Below are 16,421 nucleotides of genomic sequence, written 5' to 3' on the forward strand. Positions count from 1 at the left end.
GCCCGGCGCTCCGCGCCTGCGCGCTGCGCTTGCCCGTGCGACGCCGCGGGTGCCCGGGCCCGGAGGGGCGGGGGAGGGAGGAGGGGAGGGGGGGCGGCCGCCCCCCCCGCGGCGCGCGCCATGGCGGCCAACGAGGACCAGGAGGTGAGGGGCGGCCGTTGGCGGCCGTTAGCGGCCGTTAGCGGCGCGGGGGGGCGTCGCCGCCCGCCTGGCGGTCGGTCACTAACGGCTGCCTCTGCTCCCCTCAGATGGAGCTGGAAGCGCTGCGGTCGATCTACGAGGGAGACCGGTGCTTCAGGGAGCTCAGCCCCGTGTCCTTCCAGTACCGGGTGAGGCAGCGTCCGGGACAGCGCCACGTACTTGCAAAAATATATATATATATATATATATATTTTTTTTTTTTTAATATAAAGTGGGTTTTCAGCAGGCTGTGAAGGCCCTAGATGGGTGTAGGCGGTTGTTCCAGGCTCTTTGCTGTGGTGATGTTCAATGTTTCAACGTTTGGCATTTAGGGAGCTGCTGCCGGGTGGGTTGTTGTCCCGTAGGGGCTGRTCACCCCTTAGCGCCTGTGTGACAGGCAGGGCAGGTAGCCCTGCTGGGGGCTCCCCGAGGGCAGGGGGTTCCTGCTCCCAGGAAAGCTTCAGGAAGGTGGGGAGCTCTGTGCCTGCCCCGTTGCTCGGCCGGGACATCGTCATCTCGCATCTGAGGCAGCTTAGGTGCCTTATCCAGCACGTTATTTGGAGTAGCATCATTAGTTATAGCGAGAGGAGCTGATTTGGTAAATAGTGCTTGAATTCCATCCACACACATGCAGCCTTGCTTTCTTGACAGGACTGCTTGCGTGTGAAGTTATGGTTCTTGGAAGGGTAAACGTAGCATCCSTCCCGACCTGCAGTGTAGCCTCATACACGTGGCTGGTTTCCGTTCTTGCTAATTTCTCACAGAGAAAAAAAAAAAAAAAAAAGATAAATTAAGAGAGCCCAATTTAAATTCTATACACTGTGTATCGGATAAAGGCTATAACAGATATTTCCTGTGAAGGAAAACATGCATTGAAGCAGTTTGGTACAATGAACTGCATAAAGTTTCAGCGCCTCATTTGCCTACCACATATGTATTTTGTAATCAGTGTGCTGCAAAACTGAAATGAAAAGCTTTTCAAATACTGAGGAAATGTGGCAGTATCGTACAGAGTGTGGTGCCCAGGTTGCAAGCTGTGTTGACAGGAGGAGTGRCAGCCACACAGCTTCCTCTGTGCACTCGCTTGGTAATGTGCAGACAGATTTTCTGAGAGGAAGAAAACTCCATAAACCACAATGCCAGTTCTCCTGATGGCAGCTCTGGGAAGCGGACTGCTTCACTGTGCAGGGTGTCTTGATAAATGTGGCATATCCCTGATTTAAAGCCTAATGCCTTTACTCGTAAAACAGATGCCGCTGAATATCACCTCATCCACTCCACTGACACAGCGATTGTAAATGAAATAAACACTAGCTTTTTTCTTTACGTACATCCAGACTATTGAAAAAGAATCATTTGAATTTTGAGTCATTCTAAAGTGTGGCTTTAACTTGAGTAGGATTTTTTTTATTGTTGTTACACYTCATTCCACACAGATTAATAAAGCCAGATTTTGCCTCTTCTAAAATCAGAGATTTTATTCTCATGGTATTAAAATAGTATTTAAACCAATTTTATTACAGCAGGATAATAAATCCATGTGCGAAATGTTTATTTCTGTTTGTAAGGTACATTTTTGTTAGTCTGTATTAATTTTCAGTTGAAAAATAATTTTTTTTATTTAACCGAAGTTAACATAATCTTTATGGCATAGTGCATAACATGATATGTTTTCTGTTTATTTGTTTTCTTTTTCATCTAGACTATTGGCTACTTGAATATTCTTTGTAGTCATTCTTTCTTATTGTAAGGTAAAATATCTATAGTGTTAAGAAATAAGTATTAAAATTCTTACCTATTACTTGTGCTCTCTTAAGTCATTAATAGATTGTGTTCTGTATCTCACCACTGTGTTGTGGTTTGTTTCATGTTGCATTGAGCTTGGATGAGGGGGGAAAAAAGTGGAGAAAAAAAAAAWTTATCTTTTCTCATGAGTAGGAAACCATATAGGATTTGGTTTGCAGACCTGCAAAGAAGCCAAGTAGCATCACCTCAGAAGGAACTGAGAATGAGTCTGATAATTTTCATAGAAGGAAAGCTGCAGGGTAGAGGTTAATGTTCATGTAATAAATGCAAGGTTTTTTTTTTCTAGATAAAAACTTTTTTTTTTTTTTTCTGACAGGTAATAGTATAAAAATAGTTGTTGTCTTCAAGGGAATGTAGATAATCTTGAAGATGTAGAAGATTCACATACTGACACTGTAGTCTTTAATAAGCTACTCAAAATTGTTGATATATTAGGTTTTACTTTTTCTTTCAGATAGGTGAAAATGGAGATCCCAAAGCTTTTCTAATAGAAGTGTCTTGGCCAGAAACATATCCACAAACAGCACCAGTCCTATCGATGGACGCTTTCTTCAACAACACAATGTAAGTATTTGTGACTGCTTCTCTTCCTAGTTTTATATGTAGAGGCGGTTTTCCGTTGAAAAACTTCTGCCAAGATTACATTGTTTTTTTTGGTTTCTTTTAGATCTTCAACTGTTAAAAAAAGTATACTGGATAAATTAATGGTAGAGGTTGAAGCTAATCTTGGAACTGCTATGACATATACACTTTTTGAATATGCCAAAGATAATAAAGAATTGTTCATGGAAAATCAGCCTGTTCACACTGTGGTAAGTAGATAAATTCAGATCTTAATCTGAATTAAAGATGTGCTTTTAAAAGCACTTCTAAAATATTTCATATGGTAAATATCAAAAAATAGTTGTTAGAACTCTAAATTTAAATTTCATCAGTCTATCTTTAAGATGTTAATCAATATATTGCATTTAAACATAYTAGTGGCTGAACAGTTGAGTATGGTACCAATAGTACCACAACAGTCTGTGATGATAATTTATATGACAATCAAGATRTTTCAGTAGGTCTGGTACAGTAATCGTACACAGGTATGTTCCTTTTGTATTATTGGCTTTGGAAGTATAATACAAAATATTCAGAACAATTTTTATCCTTCTCAGACTTCAGCAAGCAATAGTATCGCAATTGGAACTCCTGATGTGCCAGCAAGTAAGAAAAAAGATAAAAAGGAACAGTTATCCAAAACCCAGAAACGAAAGCTAGCTGACAAAACAGGTTTGTTCATTAAAATGCTGTTTTCTTTGAGCAGTGTGAGAGTCCAGCTTTTACAGCAGTGACATTGTGCTGGCAGCAGAATCGCTAGTCTCTTGTTTATAGAATTAATTATTGGTAATTCTGATCAAAGTGACATATTTTAAGGTAGCTTATTATTTTTTTTAATTTTGTGACAAAAGTGGAGTTTTCAAAAATTTTTTTTATGGAGAAAACATTTAGTCTTATAAAAGTCTTATATTTCATTAACAAACCCTGACAAGTAGTAAGTAATTTAAAACATAATTTCTAAATGAAAATGTTACTTTCAGAAGACTAAATTAARCTAAAACATTTAGCATAGTATGTGTCCTCAAAACAGATGTACAGAGATGCTTCTGCAGATATTCTGTGCTTTTAATGAAATATTACATTGTTGATTGAAAGAGTTCAGCTATTTGGCTAATTCTGCAGAGGACTTGTACTATTTTTTTTAATGATCTGGCTGATACTGTCCTACTGCAGCCRTTATTTATACCCTAGGCTAGGAATATCTGCATATTGTTTATGTATTCCAAGTGCATACTTTAYGTGTTAAATACTGATCCTGCAAAATGAAATATATGTAAAACGTTATTTTTTGACAAAATGCATCATTGCTGCTCAACCCACCATTGTTTTAGAGTTGCCTTCTAAATCAAACGTTAAATGGACTGTCTTGGGTATTTTTACTTCAACAGAATKACTTTGAGGAATAAAATGTATGTTTTTTACCATTTGCCGTATTAATGTCTTTTGATGGACTTAAAATTTCAAATAACTCTTAACTGCCATTACGAGTCTGTCGTAAAAGAATATTCAGATATTTTAAGAGTAGTTTTGGAATAATACTTCAGTGTTGTTTGAGAACTGTTAAATTCTAAGAATACTTTATATAAAAAAATACATTAGTATTTCTTTTCATGACTTTGTGAGGGAGAAATTCAGGTTTTCTTGGTTTTTAGTATTTTGTTTGATGATTTAAAGACAGATAAAATTTCTCTTTGGCTCATGTTTTGAAAACAAAAACTACTTGTTCTGCAGATCACAAAGGGGAACTTCCTCGAGGATGGAACTGGGTGGATGTAATTAAGGTAACATGACTGTTAAGAGTTACGAAAATATACTGCAATATGTACTTTGGTTTCCTTCAGATGTAACTACAAATTATATTTAATCTGATGTCTTTTTGCTTTTCTTCCTAACTTTGTTTGGATTGACTGTGATGTCTCATTCATTTCTATGTACATCCAGCATGTAAGTATTCTCAAGTTATCTTTTTTAATACCAAAAAGATTTGCAGGAAATAGTAAAAATTGCTACTTATTTTCAATCCCAATTCACATATTTTTCAAATGTGTTTAAAATGCTTAATTCTTCTGATGTTAAATAGCATCTGAAATTAGTTTCAGAGAGAAGTGAAAGTGCTTTAGTCTTTTCTTTTTTAATTTATTGAGCAATTAAGTTTTAGTTTTTGACAAGAGACTTCTGATGTCCAAACATACAAAAAATATTCTTTCCTTGTATGGAAAGCAAGATATAAAATAAAATTTGCRGTGCAGCCAGGAGAGCAATAGATAGGAAAGTAGAAGCAATGAGTAGCTTTCTCAAGTAGGGTCTCCTGCAAGCCCGAGCATTCTCTGCTATAATTCTTCCAGTGAAGAATTCTCTTCTTCTCGTTTCCTCAGCATAGATATCTTTTGCCCCAGTGTCTTTGCTGTGAAGTGGAAATGAATATAGCTGCCTGRCATTTTTTAGCAAATTATTTTATGCCACCATAATTAATTCTCAGTATAAGACCTATCACCGTTTCTAGTTGTTAAATACCAGTTAGCAAATGGTGCTTATAAGCAGAAAATCTTTGCATTCAAAGTAATTATTTATAGTGGATGTTGTGGATTTCAGAGAAATTTCCTGATAGATGCACTATTTCTAGTACTTATGGACTTAGATTTAAAAAAGGAGAGTAATAATGTTAGGTTTTACAGTTCGTGCTCGTATGTATGTGGGAACAGTKTAAGATGTGCAGAGAGAACTTAGTTCATAAAAAGGAAAGATAGAAAAAGTTTCAGGTTCAGAAAGTAAGCTTATTTAGTATAAAAAAAGAAATATTTTTGAGTGAAATACACCTCTTGCTACAGTAGCACAGTCTGTATTATTAACTAAATATGCCTGTATTCTGTGTAAGATGGAAATAATGTTGTTCTTGTTTTCTAATAAATGGAATAGCAGTCTAAACTTTGAACACTTTCTTTTTGTGTCTCTTTTATAGTTAAGCAAAACTGGTTCTAAAGATGATGAATAAAGGACTTTGGTACAAGGAAACACCACCTTTTAATACAGTACAATTTTGGGTCACCATCTTTCTCTTAATAACTTTCTTACTTGTTGAAGTAAACGTTTTATAAAGCTCACTTTCCTAACTCGTAAACCTAGTCACACAAATTGATCTAGAGACTTTGTGATCTTTGACAACAAAACTTGCCTTAAATGAAGGTTAGAATGTGACAAAGGATATAGAGAGCCAATGTGATGAAATGAATAGTGATATATGCAGTGTTAATTAATTTATATTTTACTTTGTAGTAAAATCCTGTTATAGTGAAGCAATGATACTGTAAACATTTCTTGATGTTCTTTTTGAATAGAAAAAAGGAAAAAAAACACTATAACAGTGATTTCTCACTTCACAGCATAATTCATCAAAATAAATTATTCAATGGAAACAAAACCTTTGTCATTTCTTTATCTAATACTAATACAGAAGGAGAACCTAAAAATTGTTATGTGATAATAGACACTAGAGATTGTGGTCCCGTTCTCCCTAGTTATTGACTCAAGTAGTTTATTCTAGCGAATGCAAGGCCAAATATTCTAGTCTATTCAGAAAGTGTGGTTGCAGTAGTATCTCTCCATTTTGTGCAGTGTCCGCCTGTTAGTCCTGCTCTCACGTGCATCTTTACAGAAACCTGAGGTCTGAGGYGGGGTGGGGGAAATGTGCCCTTGTGTGTGTTGCAGTGAGTGTTGGGGTTTGTTAACTCTTTTGCTGAAGAAATGRGAGTTCCTGGGAGGAATTTGTTGGCCAAATGGTGGGTGGAACGGTGGGAAGAATTCAGCACTCTGCAACATAATGTTGGGAAAACTTTTTTTTCTTTTACTGGTCTGCTCTCTTGTACTGGAAAGAAAACTCATCTTTACTGTTAATGAATGGTAACTGAATACAAGATGCCTTAATGTCCTTTCCTTTCCTTTTTTTTTAAGTGAATTTTAATAAATGATTGTGTATATGCTGTGCTATGTGTTATTCTTCTAACTGTACCCTCTTGTTTGCCCTCTTTGCCCTCTGTTGAGGGCGAAGATWGAATTTGCAAGTCACTTTCTCATGCAAGGAAAGTATTTTTCAAAATTGGCAGTAATTTTTCTCACTTGGGGATATGATTGTGTGCGTCAGTGTAGCTGTGAGTATTTTGTTAGCGTGGGGGTTATGCATCCCAGTGGCAGTCATAGGATACCCTCCGTGTCGAGCACACACAGCCAGTCCTGTGACTGCTCTGTGTACTGTGTGCAGCTTGTAGTTGAGGGGATGTCACAGGGACAACCAGACTGCCCTGCACAGCAGTGCTGAGGTAGGAGCTTGTGCAGCCAAGAGCAGGATCGTTTGCACTGCTGTCACCAGGGCTTCGATTTCCCCATGTGTGGGAAGGACGTGTGGAAGGGAGTAGCACTTCAGCAAGAAAGTTGCTCTGCTGGTTGCTGTGCTCCTTTAACAGGGAAGAGCAATGCTGCAGCTTCAGGCTCTGCCAGCAGCACAACGGGAGGACTTTTTCTATTCAGAATCTCTCCAAGGGGATTCAACTTATCTGTGCTACTATCCTTGGCATATAAATTGAGTTTCCATGGCAATTTATCTGAATACAGTAGCTGGGGAACGTAGGGGAAGGACAAATAAAAGCSACTTCTCTTCCTTTGCTATCATTTCTGTGTATAATGGCAAACACATTGGTCTTGTGAAATGCCTGATTTTTCAGCTTCAGAGTCTGCTCACAAACCATATTATTTTTGTGAAGATACCTTGGCAGTTTCTTCTGGCTTTGTTAGCAGTGATTGAGAACATGGATTTGTTTAGAGGTCTGCTTTCAAGCAAAATACCTTGYATTAGCTTTTTCTTTCTGTGGAAACTTGGAAAAGTAATTTGTTCTCTTAAATCATTTTCTGGTTTGACACAGTAGTTGAAGCAGATTCATTTCAAAATCTAATGCTGGATATTATGGAAGAACACTGAACACTGAAAAAAGGGGAGGAAAATTGATTCTTATCAATTAAGACATGATAGAGATATGACTATTGAGTGAATTTTAAATACTGTTGAAAAATATTTCATTTTAAGCAAACTAATAGAATTAGTTGAATTGACATTGGCAGTTGAAACAGATTTTTTATGACATTTCAGTAGGACAAGATTCATTTGTTTGTAGGGCCCTGTTATCTATTTAAATTAATGGATTTTATAGTAAGGCTTTGATTGGAATGAAAAGACAAACATCAGTTCTAGCAAAAGTAGAGAAAATTAGCAGTTAATACAGGATTATTAAAAGGTTATCAGTTATTAGAAAAGTTTCTGTAAGTTTTGAAAACAAATTGACTGAGTTTTCCAGTTATACAAATCAGTACAATTATGCATAAACTATATTTTTCCTTAAGACAGCTTGTTTGTTCTCCTCTCTTAGCAGACCAAGCTTGTAGGTTGTTTGCTTGTTATTAAGGGGGGGTGTCTTTTGTTCCTGTCTGTCCTGCTGGTTCTGGAGAGCGCATCCCTAGGGCACATCCCTAGGCAATGCCTATGCCTCTKGCAGCTTCAAGGTGCCACAGCTGTTAGGATAGGATATATGCAATTTGGGCTTTAAACTGATTCAATATCTCTAGAAAATGGTGATCTCCAAAATCTATCTGGCTGTTTCTTTTGATAACACAGGCGTTATTTTGTCCTGTGTTGGTAAAGCCTTTGAAAATTTCAAAAGCAGGGCACAAGGACTGTCCGTGCCCTCATGCTGGCATTTTATTCTGGCTGAAACTTCAAAGCATGTCTGTAGTCCCATTGGCMTGATGTAAAGTACGAGTTCATTTGGGGATGTTTTTGCCCAGACCAAAGGAGCTCCGCTGCGACAGAATGCACTGAATGCCAGGGSATAATTGAGGCTGCCTTCAAGTAGGTTGGATGGGGAGCTGATAGCTGTGTGTGAGCAACAGGATGGACCTGGCGTGTCCTGCTCAGCTCCTTACTGAGACTCACACAATCGCCACTGCAGTCAGGTCTGTTCTTGGCTGCACTGCCGCTGCACTCGGTGGTACACRAGGTGGGTACATAAAACATACCTAAGCGATGAGTTATGGCTTTGGGTGGAAAGCTATTTCTTGGTTGTGAACCTTTGGTAAAAACACAGATGTAGGGAGCCTTTCGGTTTTGGCAATGCAAGTGGTTTTGAGGCAAAGTGCTCCTTTGAACTTTGTGTTGTGCAAGTCATTAAACTGATAGAGTTTCCCTTTGTAGCCTGTTTATATAATTTCATTTAGTGGTTTATGCTGTTGCATCATAAGCAGTTGTGCTAGCAAAGTCAAAGAAATTTCTGTGTAATAGTATCTTGAAGAGAGAAAGAAAACTAAAAATGAATAAAAATAGAAACTGAATGGGTTGTAGCAAAATGAAGGAAAAAAATCTCAGGATATTCTTGTGCATGACACTGGGAAGGAAGAGCACTGGTGGTAAATCTTTGTTGCTTCAAGACAATAAAACAAGATACCAGCCAAGATTCCAGTTACAGAGCTATAAATTGCAGAATGAGGCTGGGATATGACAAAAGACCAGAGGGTGAATTTTGTTTCTGCCATTGTCTTTTATTCTTTCTCCAAAATAGCTTTGTCTTCCTCAGAATGGGGCTGGTAAATATTCCTGACAAGARTGATTCTGTTTTTTTTTCTCTCCTTTACTTTTCCCATTGTCCTGTTTCCAAGCCCATCAAAATAGTCTGAAAATCTACTGTCTTCCTGGCAAAGGGGCAGGACATACTGGCTAGACATTGGGAAGACATTGTAGAAGARGGATGAAAGAAGTAACTTTCTTTTCTGTCACCCATTCAGAGCCAAGTGAGCAGCTCACTCCAAATGGCTGAATTACACAAGACATAAGAGAATCTAAATCCAGGCAATAATATCCTATATGAGGCTGAAAGTTTCCGCACCTAGCTTGAAGTTTTACACAGCTGCCCCACGCTCCTGTGTCTGCGGTACTCACCCTAAAACTCCGCAGAAACTGGAAAGCTCTTACTTGGGTTTGTTCCTACTGCAAGTTGCTTAACTTGTGGGATCTGATAAGGTCACAGCAATGAGGAGCAGTCAGCCAAAGTCTGACTGCTGACAGCTCTAGGGGAGAGTAATGGGGTTGCACAGGGGAACTCTGAGGACACAATTTCATCTGCAGTCTCTTTATTATTGGTAATGATCACTGAAAGGGAAAAGTCAGGGTCTAGGATGAGTTTGGAATGTTTTGTTCAAGAAGGGACGATGTTTTTCTTCTAGAACAAGTATCTGTTAGGCTGTCCCTGAAAGGCTTTAAAAGTAAAAATCATCTTGTACAGAGCCACTCTTTGGAGCAGGATCTTACTTTAAATCAGATAAATGTCTTTGCCAGTAATGCATTTTATGATTTCCTGCAGGAAAAACAAGTATGAGGAGAGCATTACTGTCTAGCACGCTGCTATCTCTGCCGTAGGCAACTGTTTGATCTCTGCTTATGTGGAGAGTGTGATTCAGTTGACCTTGAAGGAAGAGATTTTTGTACTACTACAGCAAAAATGTAGCTGCTTGATGGTAAGAGTCTGATGGAAAATATTCTCTATAGATAGCTAATAAGTTTTCATAATGTTACCAGTTTTATTTTTTTTTCTCTGATTAAGATCAGCACTAGAATATTGCTAATTTTCAGTTGACCAGTACCCGGCATGATTATGRCTCTTTTTTTTTTTAATCCTCAGAGCATATGTGTTTAGATAGTAACAAATTCAGGAAGTTGTATATAAAATCTTTCATGTCAAAATCAAAACTGCCTCTGATGTTTGCTGGAAAAGGACCATGTAAGAATTAGAGATTCTTTTAAAGTGAATGGGCCAGTAAAAGCCCACAGCATCACATAAATGGTGCCTGGAAGAAGTCTCTGGAAGTCGCCCAGTCAAACCTGCTTTCTGAAGCAGAGCCCTTGATAACACTGGATCAGATCACCTGAGCTTTTTCTAGCCTTGTYGCTCCAAGAATACAGTCTCTTGGGGCAACTTGTTTCAGGGCTGCACCACTCTCCTACTGAGGAAAAATTTTTTTTTGCTGATTAATATCCAACCTGAGCAACCTAAACCCTAATTTGTGGCCATCACTCTTTGTTTTGCTGTCTGGTGCCACTCCTGAGACGTGAACAGTAGCACTGCAGGAAACTTCTAGAGCAGGAGCCAATTTCTCAATTAYAGCACTCTTAAGGAGTAAAAAGCATTTTGGAAATACCTACTGTCACCGTTATTCTCACCATACCGCAGCAATTTTGTCAAGACCAATTAAACCGATTGTTTTCCTGCTTTGAGAAAAATCTAGTCTAAAAGTAAAAATTAACATTTATWAATACAAAGTTCATTTAGGCCAGTAGGATCTTTGCTGAACAAAATGTGGAAGTGACCTCTTACTGAGCAAAACGGGAAAGATATGATTAAGATTTTTTAAAAATCTCCTCCAGATATTATATTGGTTTTGTGTCTTCTCTGCCACTGAAAGCTTGTAGCTGCCTGGATGCTGAGACAGTGATAAACTGCTATACCAGCATTCTATAAAAGATGTTTTATCTCTAGGAGCATGAGACTGAAAACAGATTCCTGTATCTTTTGAARTTGTCTTTCATAAAATTGTTCAGACTAGAGTGAATTTAGTTCAGTTAGTGCTTTAAGTTATTAATATACTGCTCGCAGTTAACAAGATCAGCAATAGAGTAATGTAAATGTGAAAGTTTTTTGCTTTTGTTGGTTGTTGTCACCTCTACAGACATAGTTGTCATAATCGTGTACCCAAGAGAAAAATAAGTGAGGAAACAGGCATGTATGTGAATATGTATTTCAAGGTATTTGATAGTTACCTTTTTTTTTCAATTGCATGAAATTTCTGATAAGCAACATTTGTTCATTTGTCTCCTGTGCATTTTTCTAGCATCAAATGCAATATTATCTTGCTCATAGATCAAGACAGCAGTTGGACTGTGAAAAGCTCTGGGGAGCAAAAATGGGTAAGTGCTGAGAAATAAACTCATAAAGTAAAGGTAAGAAATCAACTGTGAAGAATCAACTTGCAGCCCAAACTTAGTACAGCCATACCTAAATTATCTGCAAATGGTGTTYTAAATGAAGATAAAATTAGATAAAATTTCAATTTATCAGGTGAGTGAATTGTAAGAGCTCAAAATTAAGTCCTAAGCTACTGATACTTGGACTTTCCTAGTCTTATCTAACAGAGTTCACCAAAAACCAGCAGTATGTACCTAGGGACAACAACCTAGGGACAACATCTCCCCACTATTTTTTTTTCCCCCAAATGGTATACAGCATTCCTGCATGCTTCGCTCATAGACTTTTATGTGAAAAGGAATTGTTTTGAGGGRGGGAGAGAGAAATAAGTTGTAATACCTTTGAATAGTGCTGATTATTCACATCTGAAACTAATTATGATAATTTGTTTCTCATTATATGTATAAAACAATGTGCAAGCTGCAATATGTCTTCCTCATTTATTTTCTCCTGTAATAAATTCACAAATTTGAGACCTGTAGTACAGCTTCTGCCTGTTAAAGGTTGTGCAAAGTCTCTTTGGAGTCATCACAGAGTCATTGACTGTTTCCTGGRCATGACCCTTCTTCTGCTGGGTGCTCTACCAGCAATAACTAGAGAACACATCACTGTGCATCCAGAAAAAAAAAATCTAAGGTCTATGGTTGTGCAGAATATCAAGGTATTTCATTATAAAACCTGTCTCAGTTCCCAAAGTGACACACTTTCTGAGCTATAAAATGCTTATTAGTATTGTTGCCCATAGTTCTGCCAGGATACAGAAGAAAAGAGTCAAACTCTGAAAGTTAGGAGGGCTCCTTCTTTTTTGATTGTGACTTGGGACAAAGTTTCTCTTTTCATGTCTTTTAATATCCACAAAACTGGGGAGGAAGGAAGTGGGGGGAAAAGATATGTCCTACCCTGAAGAATTTGCTGTCTAAATCGGAGCGATATTGTTCAGTATAGTCAAGGAAAAATGCAGCCCAGCAGCATTTTTGAGTCTAAATGTAATACCAGGAACCTAACATGCTAATCATTTAAGAAGTTGGAACAGTTCAATCCATAGAAAGTACTTAATAGAAAAAGTTGACATGAGTCATCACTAAACTACTGCCAGCTGAGAAACATTTACATTTTCAGTGTACTCTTTCAGAAAAGGCCAGTTATGTGTCCTTTTTTTTTTTTTACTGACAGAGTAAAGGCTCTAACAACTGTGTCTTGGATTGTAATGCAAAGACATAAAWTCAAATTGGAGATGCTGTCATCTTCACTTTAAAATATAGTTACTATGTGCATGTGCTATAGCTGCACATGTTGTTTCACTACATGTTGAAATACCTCTAAGCTCTTTTAAAAGATGATAAATTATTTTTGAAGACGTTCATGATAAAGTAGTGAAGGGAGGAAAAATTGTTCCCAGAAACTTACATGCAAGAACAAATCTGGAAATTTTGAGTTGAAGCTATGAGATTCTTGTATATTTTCCTAAAAGAAGGAGAAACGTTAGTTTATTACTAAAATAGTTTTTTTAATTGATAAACCTGTAGACATAAGCAGTTTGTAAAAAAGATATCATAGATTTAGAAGTGTCTTTTGTTTTTCCACTAGAGCTGAAATCTTTGCAAACAATAAAGACTATTTATGGCATGAAATCTGCAAAATGAGAATTTTATGAAAGTTACAAATAAAATGTTTGAGAAAGGAGGTCAGGCTTTAGTCTTCAAAGTATTAGTCAAGAATCTGAGAAATATATTCATCAAAATCATAATATTTAATCTTTTTTATTTTATTCAAATCCACATTAGTTTGATGTCAGAATGGTTACTACATTGGAATATTTTCTGTATATTCTTTATATCTCTATAAAATTATATATACATCATATTCTAAATGCGTTTTACTTTGTTTCATGAAAGTTACTTTTACGAGAACTAGCTAGTCTCTGAATTGTGCATTACCCACAAGAGGGAGCTAAAGCAGGGAATTATCAGAATTTGTTTTGACCTTCTCATTCWCAGAGGGTTTCCTAGTGTAAGTTCTCTTTCACTTCGTGGGGCTTTGGAACAGGCTCTTTATTTTCATCTTGTCTTGGAATATACTCCCTTGAATGTATAGAGAGTCAGCGTGCAGATTATTCTTTGATACAACCGTGTTAGAGAAGGCCCTTAAATGTAATGGAACAATGGAAAAGCAGAGACCAACTTTATGCCTTTTCAGAGACCCACCTGCGTGCTGCTTCCTGCAGCTGCTAGTGATCTACGCTGCTTATCCRGGTCCCCGATCACATCTCCTCGCCTCTGTAACCAACAGCTATCTTTAATCCATAGGACGCTTTATATCTATTTATAAAAAATGAGACTACTGGCTATTCTTTAATCAGTGAGGATAAGCTGTGCTGTAGCAAATAAGGTAACTTTAGTGTCAGTGCCTTCMATCATGGGAAATAATGTTAGTAGAAGATCTGCTAACAGCAACAAACATCTTCCTGTTTGCCCTCCCTGAATAGCTCCGCATATATCTGAGCTCTAGTTTCAGCACGTTTGAGTTTGCAGAAAAAATTTCATTGCAGTCCATAGTTGAACAGAGCTCCGGTCCTTGTCTCCAGCTTCATTCTTTTATGTACTTTGTAGTGCATGCATCCTCTGCAAGAACATCCACTATATTTAATTGATTCTGGTTAAATTATTTACCCCAAATCCTTTTAAGTCTTTGTCATAATACAAAATAAAAATTATAACACAATGGATTTAGGCATTACTAAATATAAGATTCTGAATAAAAAGGGTGAACTATTTTCAAATAAGTGTCTTGTGTGTTCTCATTTTTTTTTAAGTAATATGATGTTTGTTAGTGAAGTTTCCTGACTGGTTCATATCATTTTTCATAGTGTAGATGCATTGTCTTCAGTGGCATTATGCCTTTGAGTGATCTTTTACAGGTGTTACAGCATTTCAAGCAAGGGTCTTCCCTTCTGTGACCTAGGTCATGGTGATTGCACTTGTGGAGCAGGACTCATAGACTGTCTCATAGACTTTGCTGTGTGACTTTTTCCATTAGAAATTGCCTAATATCCTGGAAAATGGAGGTTTTAATAGCCTTTTAAATCTTTTATTCTATCTAGATTCTATCTAACTTATGAATGGGCTCATTATCCATATTTCAACATTTCAGAGAGGAGGACTTATTTCTGTATTTATTTTAGTTGTCAATTTAGTTAAATAATGGGATAACTTGTCAGGATTTTTCCCTGTGGGGATTTTTCAACATTTCAATGGGAATTAACCTGTCAAGTCTAGTAGATAGCAAGTGAAATGTGAAAAAAAAATCTTTAAAAGATTAGCAGGAGACTCTTAGTTTTGAAAAACAAAGCAAAGTTTAAATTATGCAGTGTGCAGTGGTACCTCCTCAGCAGTGACTGCTGCATAAATAACAGTACTCTATGACACCTTGAACATGCATTTTAAGATTTTCTTAATGAAAGGAAATAGAAGGAGAGAAAAATCTCATAACGCTTTAAAAGAGATTACAATTCCTTTCAGATGCAGTTAATTAGCTATAAAGTGACCCTTCACTCCTCTTTTTAGATATTTTGGATTTCTTTTCCCTCTCCTAATTATTTCTGACAGTTCTTTCTTTCCTTTGAACTTGCATTTCATTTTTACTGTCATTTCAGTCCTTTTTTTTCTTTTCTTTTTTTCTTTTTTTTTTTTTTTTTTTTTTTTTTTTTCTTGTCCTCAGTTCTCTCCTTTGTTTGGGTTTGTTTTTCTTTCCTGCTTTTTGTGAGGGGTGATACTTTCATATTCTCTATTTTCACATTTCACTTCCTTTCCCCTGAGAACTTTAGGGCTTCATATTTTATTCTGGGGCATGGAAGGGAAAGAAATATATGGCAGACTCAGGAAATATGCTGAGCTCTGTGCTTGAACCTTTACTGTTTTTTATTATTTCAGGTTTTGGATCTGACTGATTCATGTCAATTCCTGCATGAAATACTCATTTCTTCAGCAGATATTCCTGTGCACAAGGATTGTTCCATACTTGTGTCAAGGAACTCAATGAAAGGCTGTATTCTGTAAGTTTACAGGTTAGTAGAAAGTGCTTTTCCCCCACTGAGAATTTGTGATTAAAATCCCTTACCAGAATTCAACTGAATATCACTCTACCATCACTGTATTTTGCTTTCAGTCAGAGCAGTTCATAATTACTTCTTATTTACTCTGCTACTCTATATTTTCTATAATGTCATTAGATAATTCAAATGATATAAGGGAATAAATTTAAGAGTAGATTTTGTAGGTGTGAATTCCGCTGTCTCCTCTCACATTCCTAACAGTCATCTGTATCTTCCACTACCAATTGCAGGTACTTCTTCCAAATATAAATTGAAGGGCTTTCTTTTTTTTTTTTTTTTTTTGGTATGATATGCCAGACTAGCATCCAGCTTTACACAGCACTTGTTGAGAGTGATTGTCAGGCTGAAAACCTGAGAGCAAGGTTTGTGCTACACCAGGTGTTCTCTCAGTTGGAGTCCTGTTCCTGACCTCAGCTGGGAGTTCATTATTCAGCTTGCTCTGTGTAAATATTATAGTCACTGAAACGAACAAAGAAACAACTTTTCCAAGTATGATTAGTCCACTTTTCTAACATGCAACAATAGGAAAGGACGGGGATATTTACTTATGCAGTATGTTTGACAGAATCAGAATGATGAGGCTTAGAAGTCCGGTGTCTGCCACTTCTTTTAATTTGGTTTTCAAATAGTACTGCAAGCATTTCTGCATTAAAGACAGAAATAGT

At 37.2% G+C, this 16,421-nt stretch overlaps 1 protein-coding gene and 1 long non-coding RNA gene across 2 annotated transcripts; both read left to right on the forward strand.

Moving 5' to 3' along the window:
- Positions 1–112: 112 nt before the first annotated feature.
- On the forward strand, positions 113–5,945 carry RWDD4 (RWD domain containing 4). The gene is made up of 8 exons (XM_026033612.1): positions 113–144; positions 249–329; positions 2,441–2,550; positions 2,654–2,798; positions 3,147–3,261; positions 4,321–4,370; positions 4,531–4,533; positions 5,549–5,945. Exons 1-8 carry the CDS (start codon positions 121–123, stop codon positions 5,579–5,581), a joined length of 561 nt encoding a protein of 186 aa, XP_025889397.1. The 5' UTR covers positions 113–120; the 3' UTR covers positions 5,582–5,945.
- A 4,076-nt stretch (positions 5,946–10,021) lies between these two features.
- On the forward strand, positions 10,022–15,728 carry LOC112942638. Its single transcript, XR_003248423.1, has 3 exons — positions 10,022–10,140; positions 11,512–11,587; positions 15,575–15,728. It is a non-coding gene; the product is annotated as an uncharacterized LOC112942638 (long non-coding RNA).
- Positions 15,729–16,421: the final 693 nt, after the last annotated feature.

The sequence above is a fragment of the Nothoprocta perdicaria genome, unplaced genomic scaffold (genome assembly GCF_003342845.1).
Source record: "Nothoprocta perdicaria isolate Ctin4 unplaced genomic scaffold, notPer1 scaffold_13, whole genome shotgun sequence".
Lineage (NCBI taxonomy): Eukaryota > Metazoa > Chordata > Aves > Tinamiformes > Tinamidae > Nothoprocta > Nothoprocta perdicaria.

Coding starts and splice junctions, on each gene's coding strand:
- RWDD4 (XM_026033612.1), top strand. CDS start 121: ATGGCGGCCAACGAGGACCAGGAG. Junction 145..248: donor CGGCCAACGAGGACCAGGAG/GTGAGGGGCGGC, acceptor TGCTCCCCTCAG/ATGGAGCTGGAAGCGCTGCG. Junction 2,551..2,653: donor GCTTTCTTCAACAACACAAT/GTAAGTATTTGT, acceptor GGTTTCTTTTAG/ATCTTCAACTGTTAAAAAAA.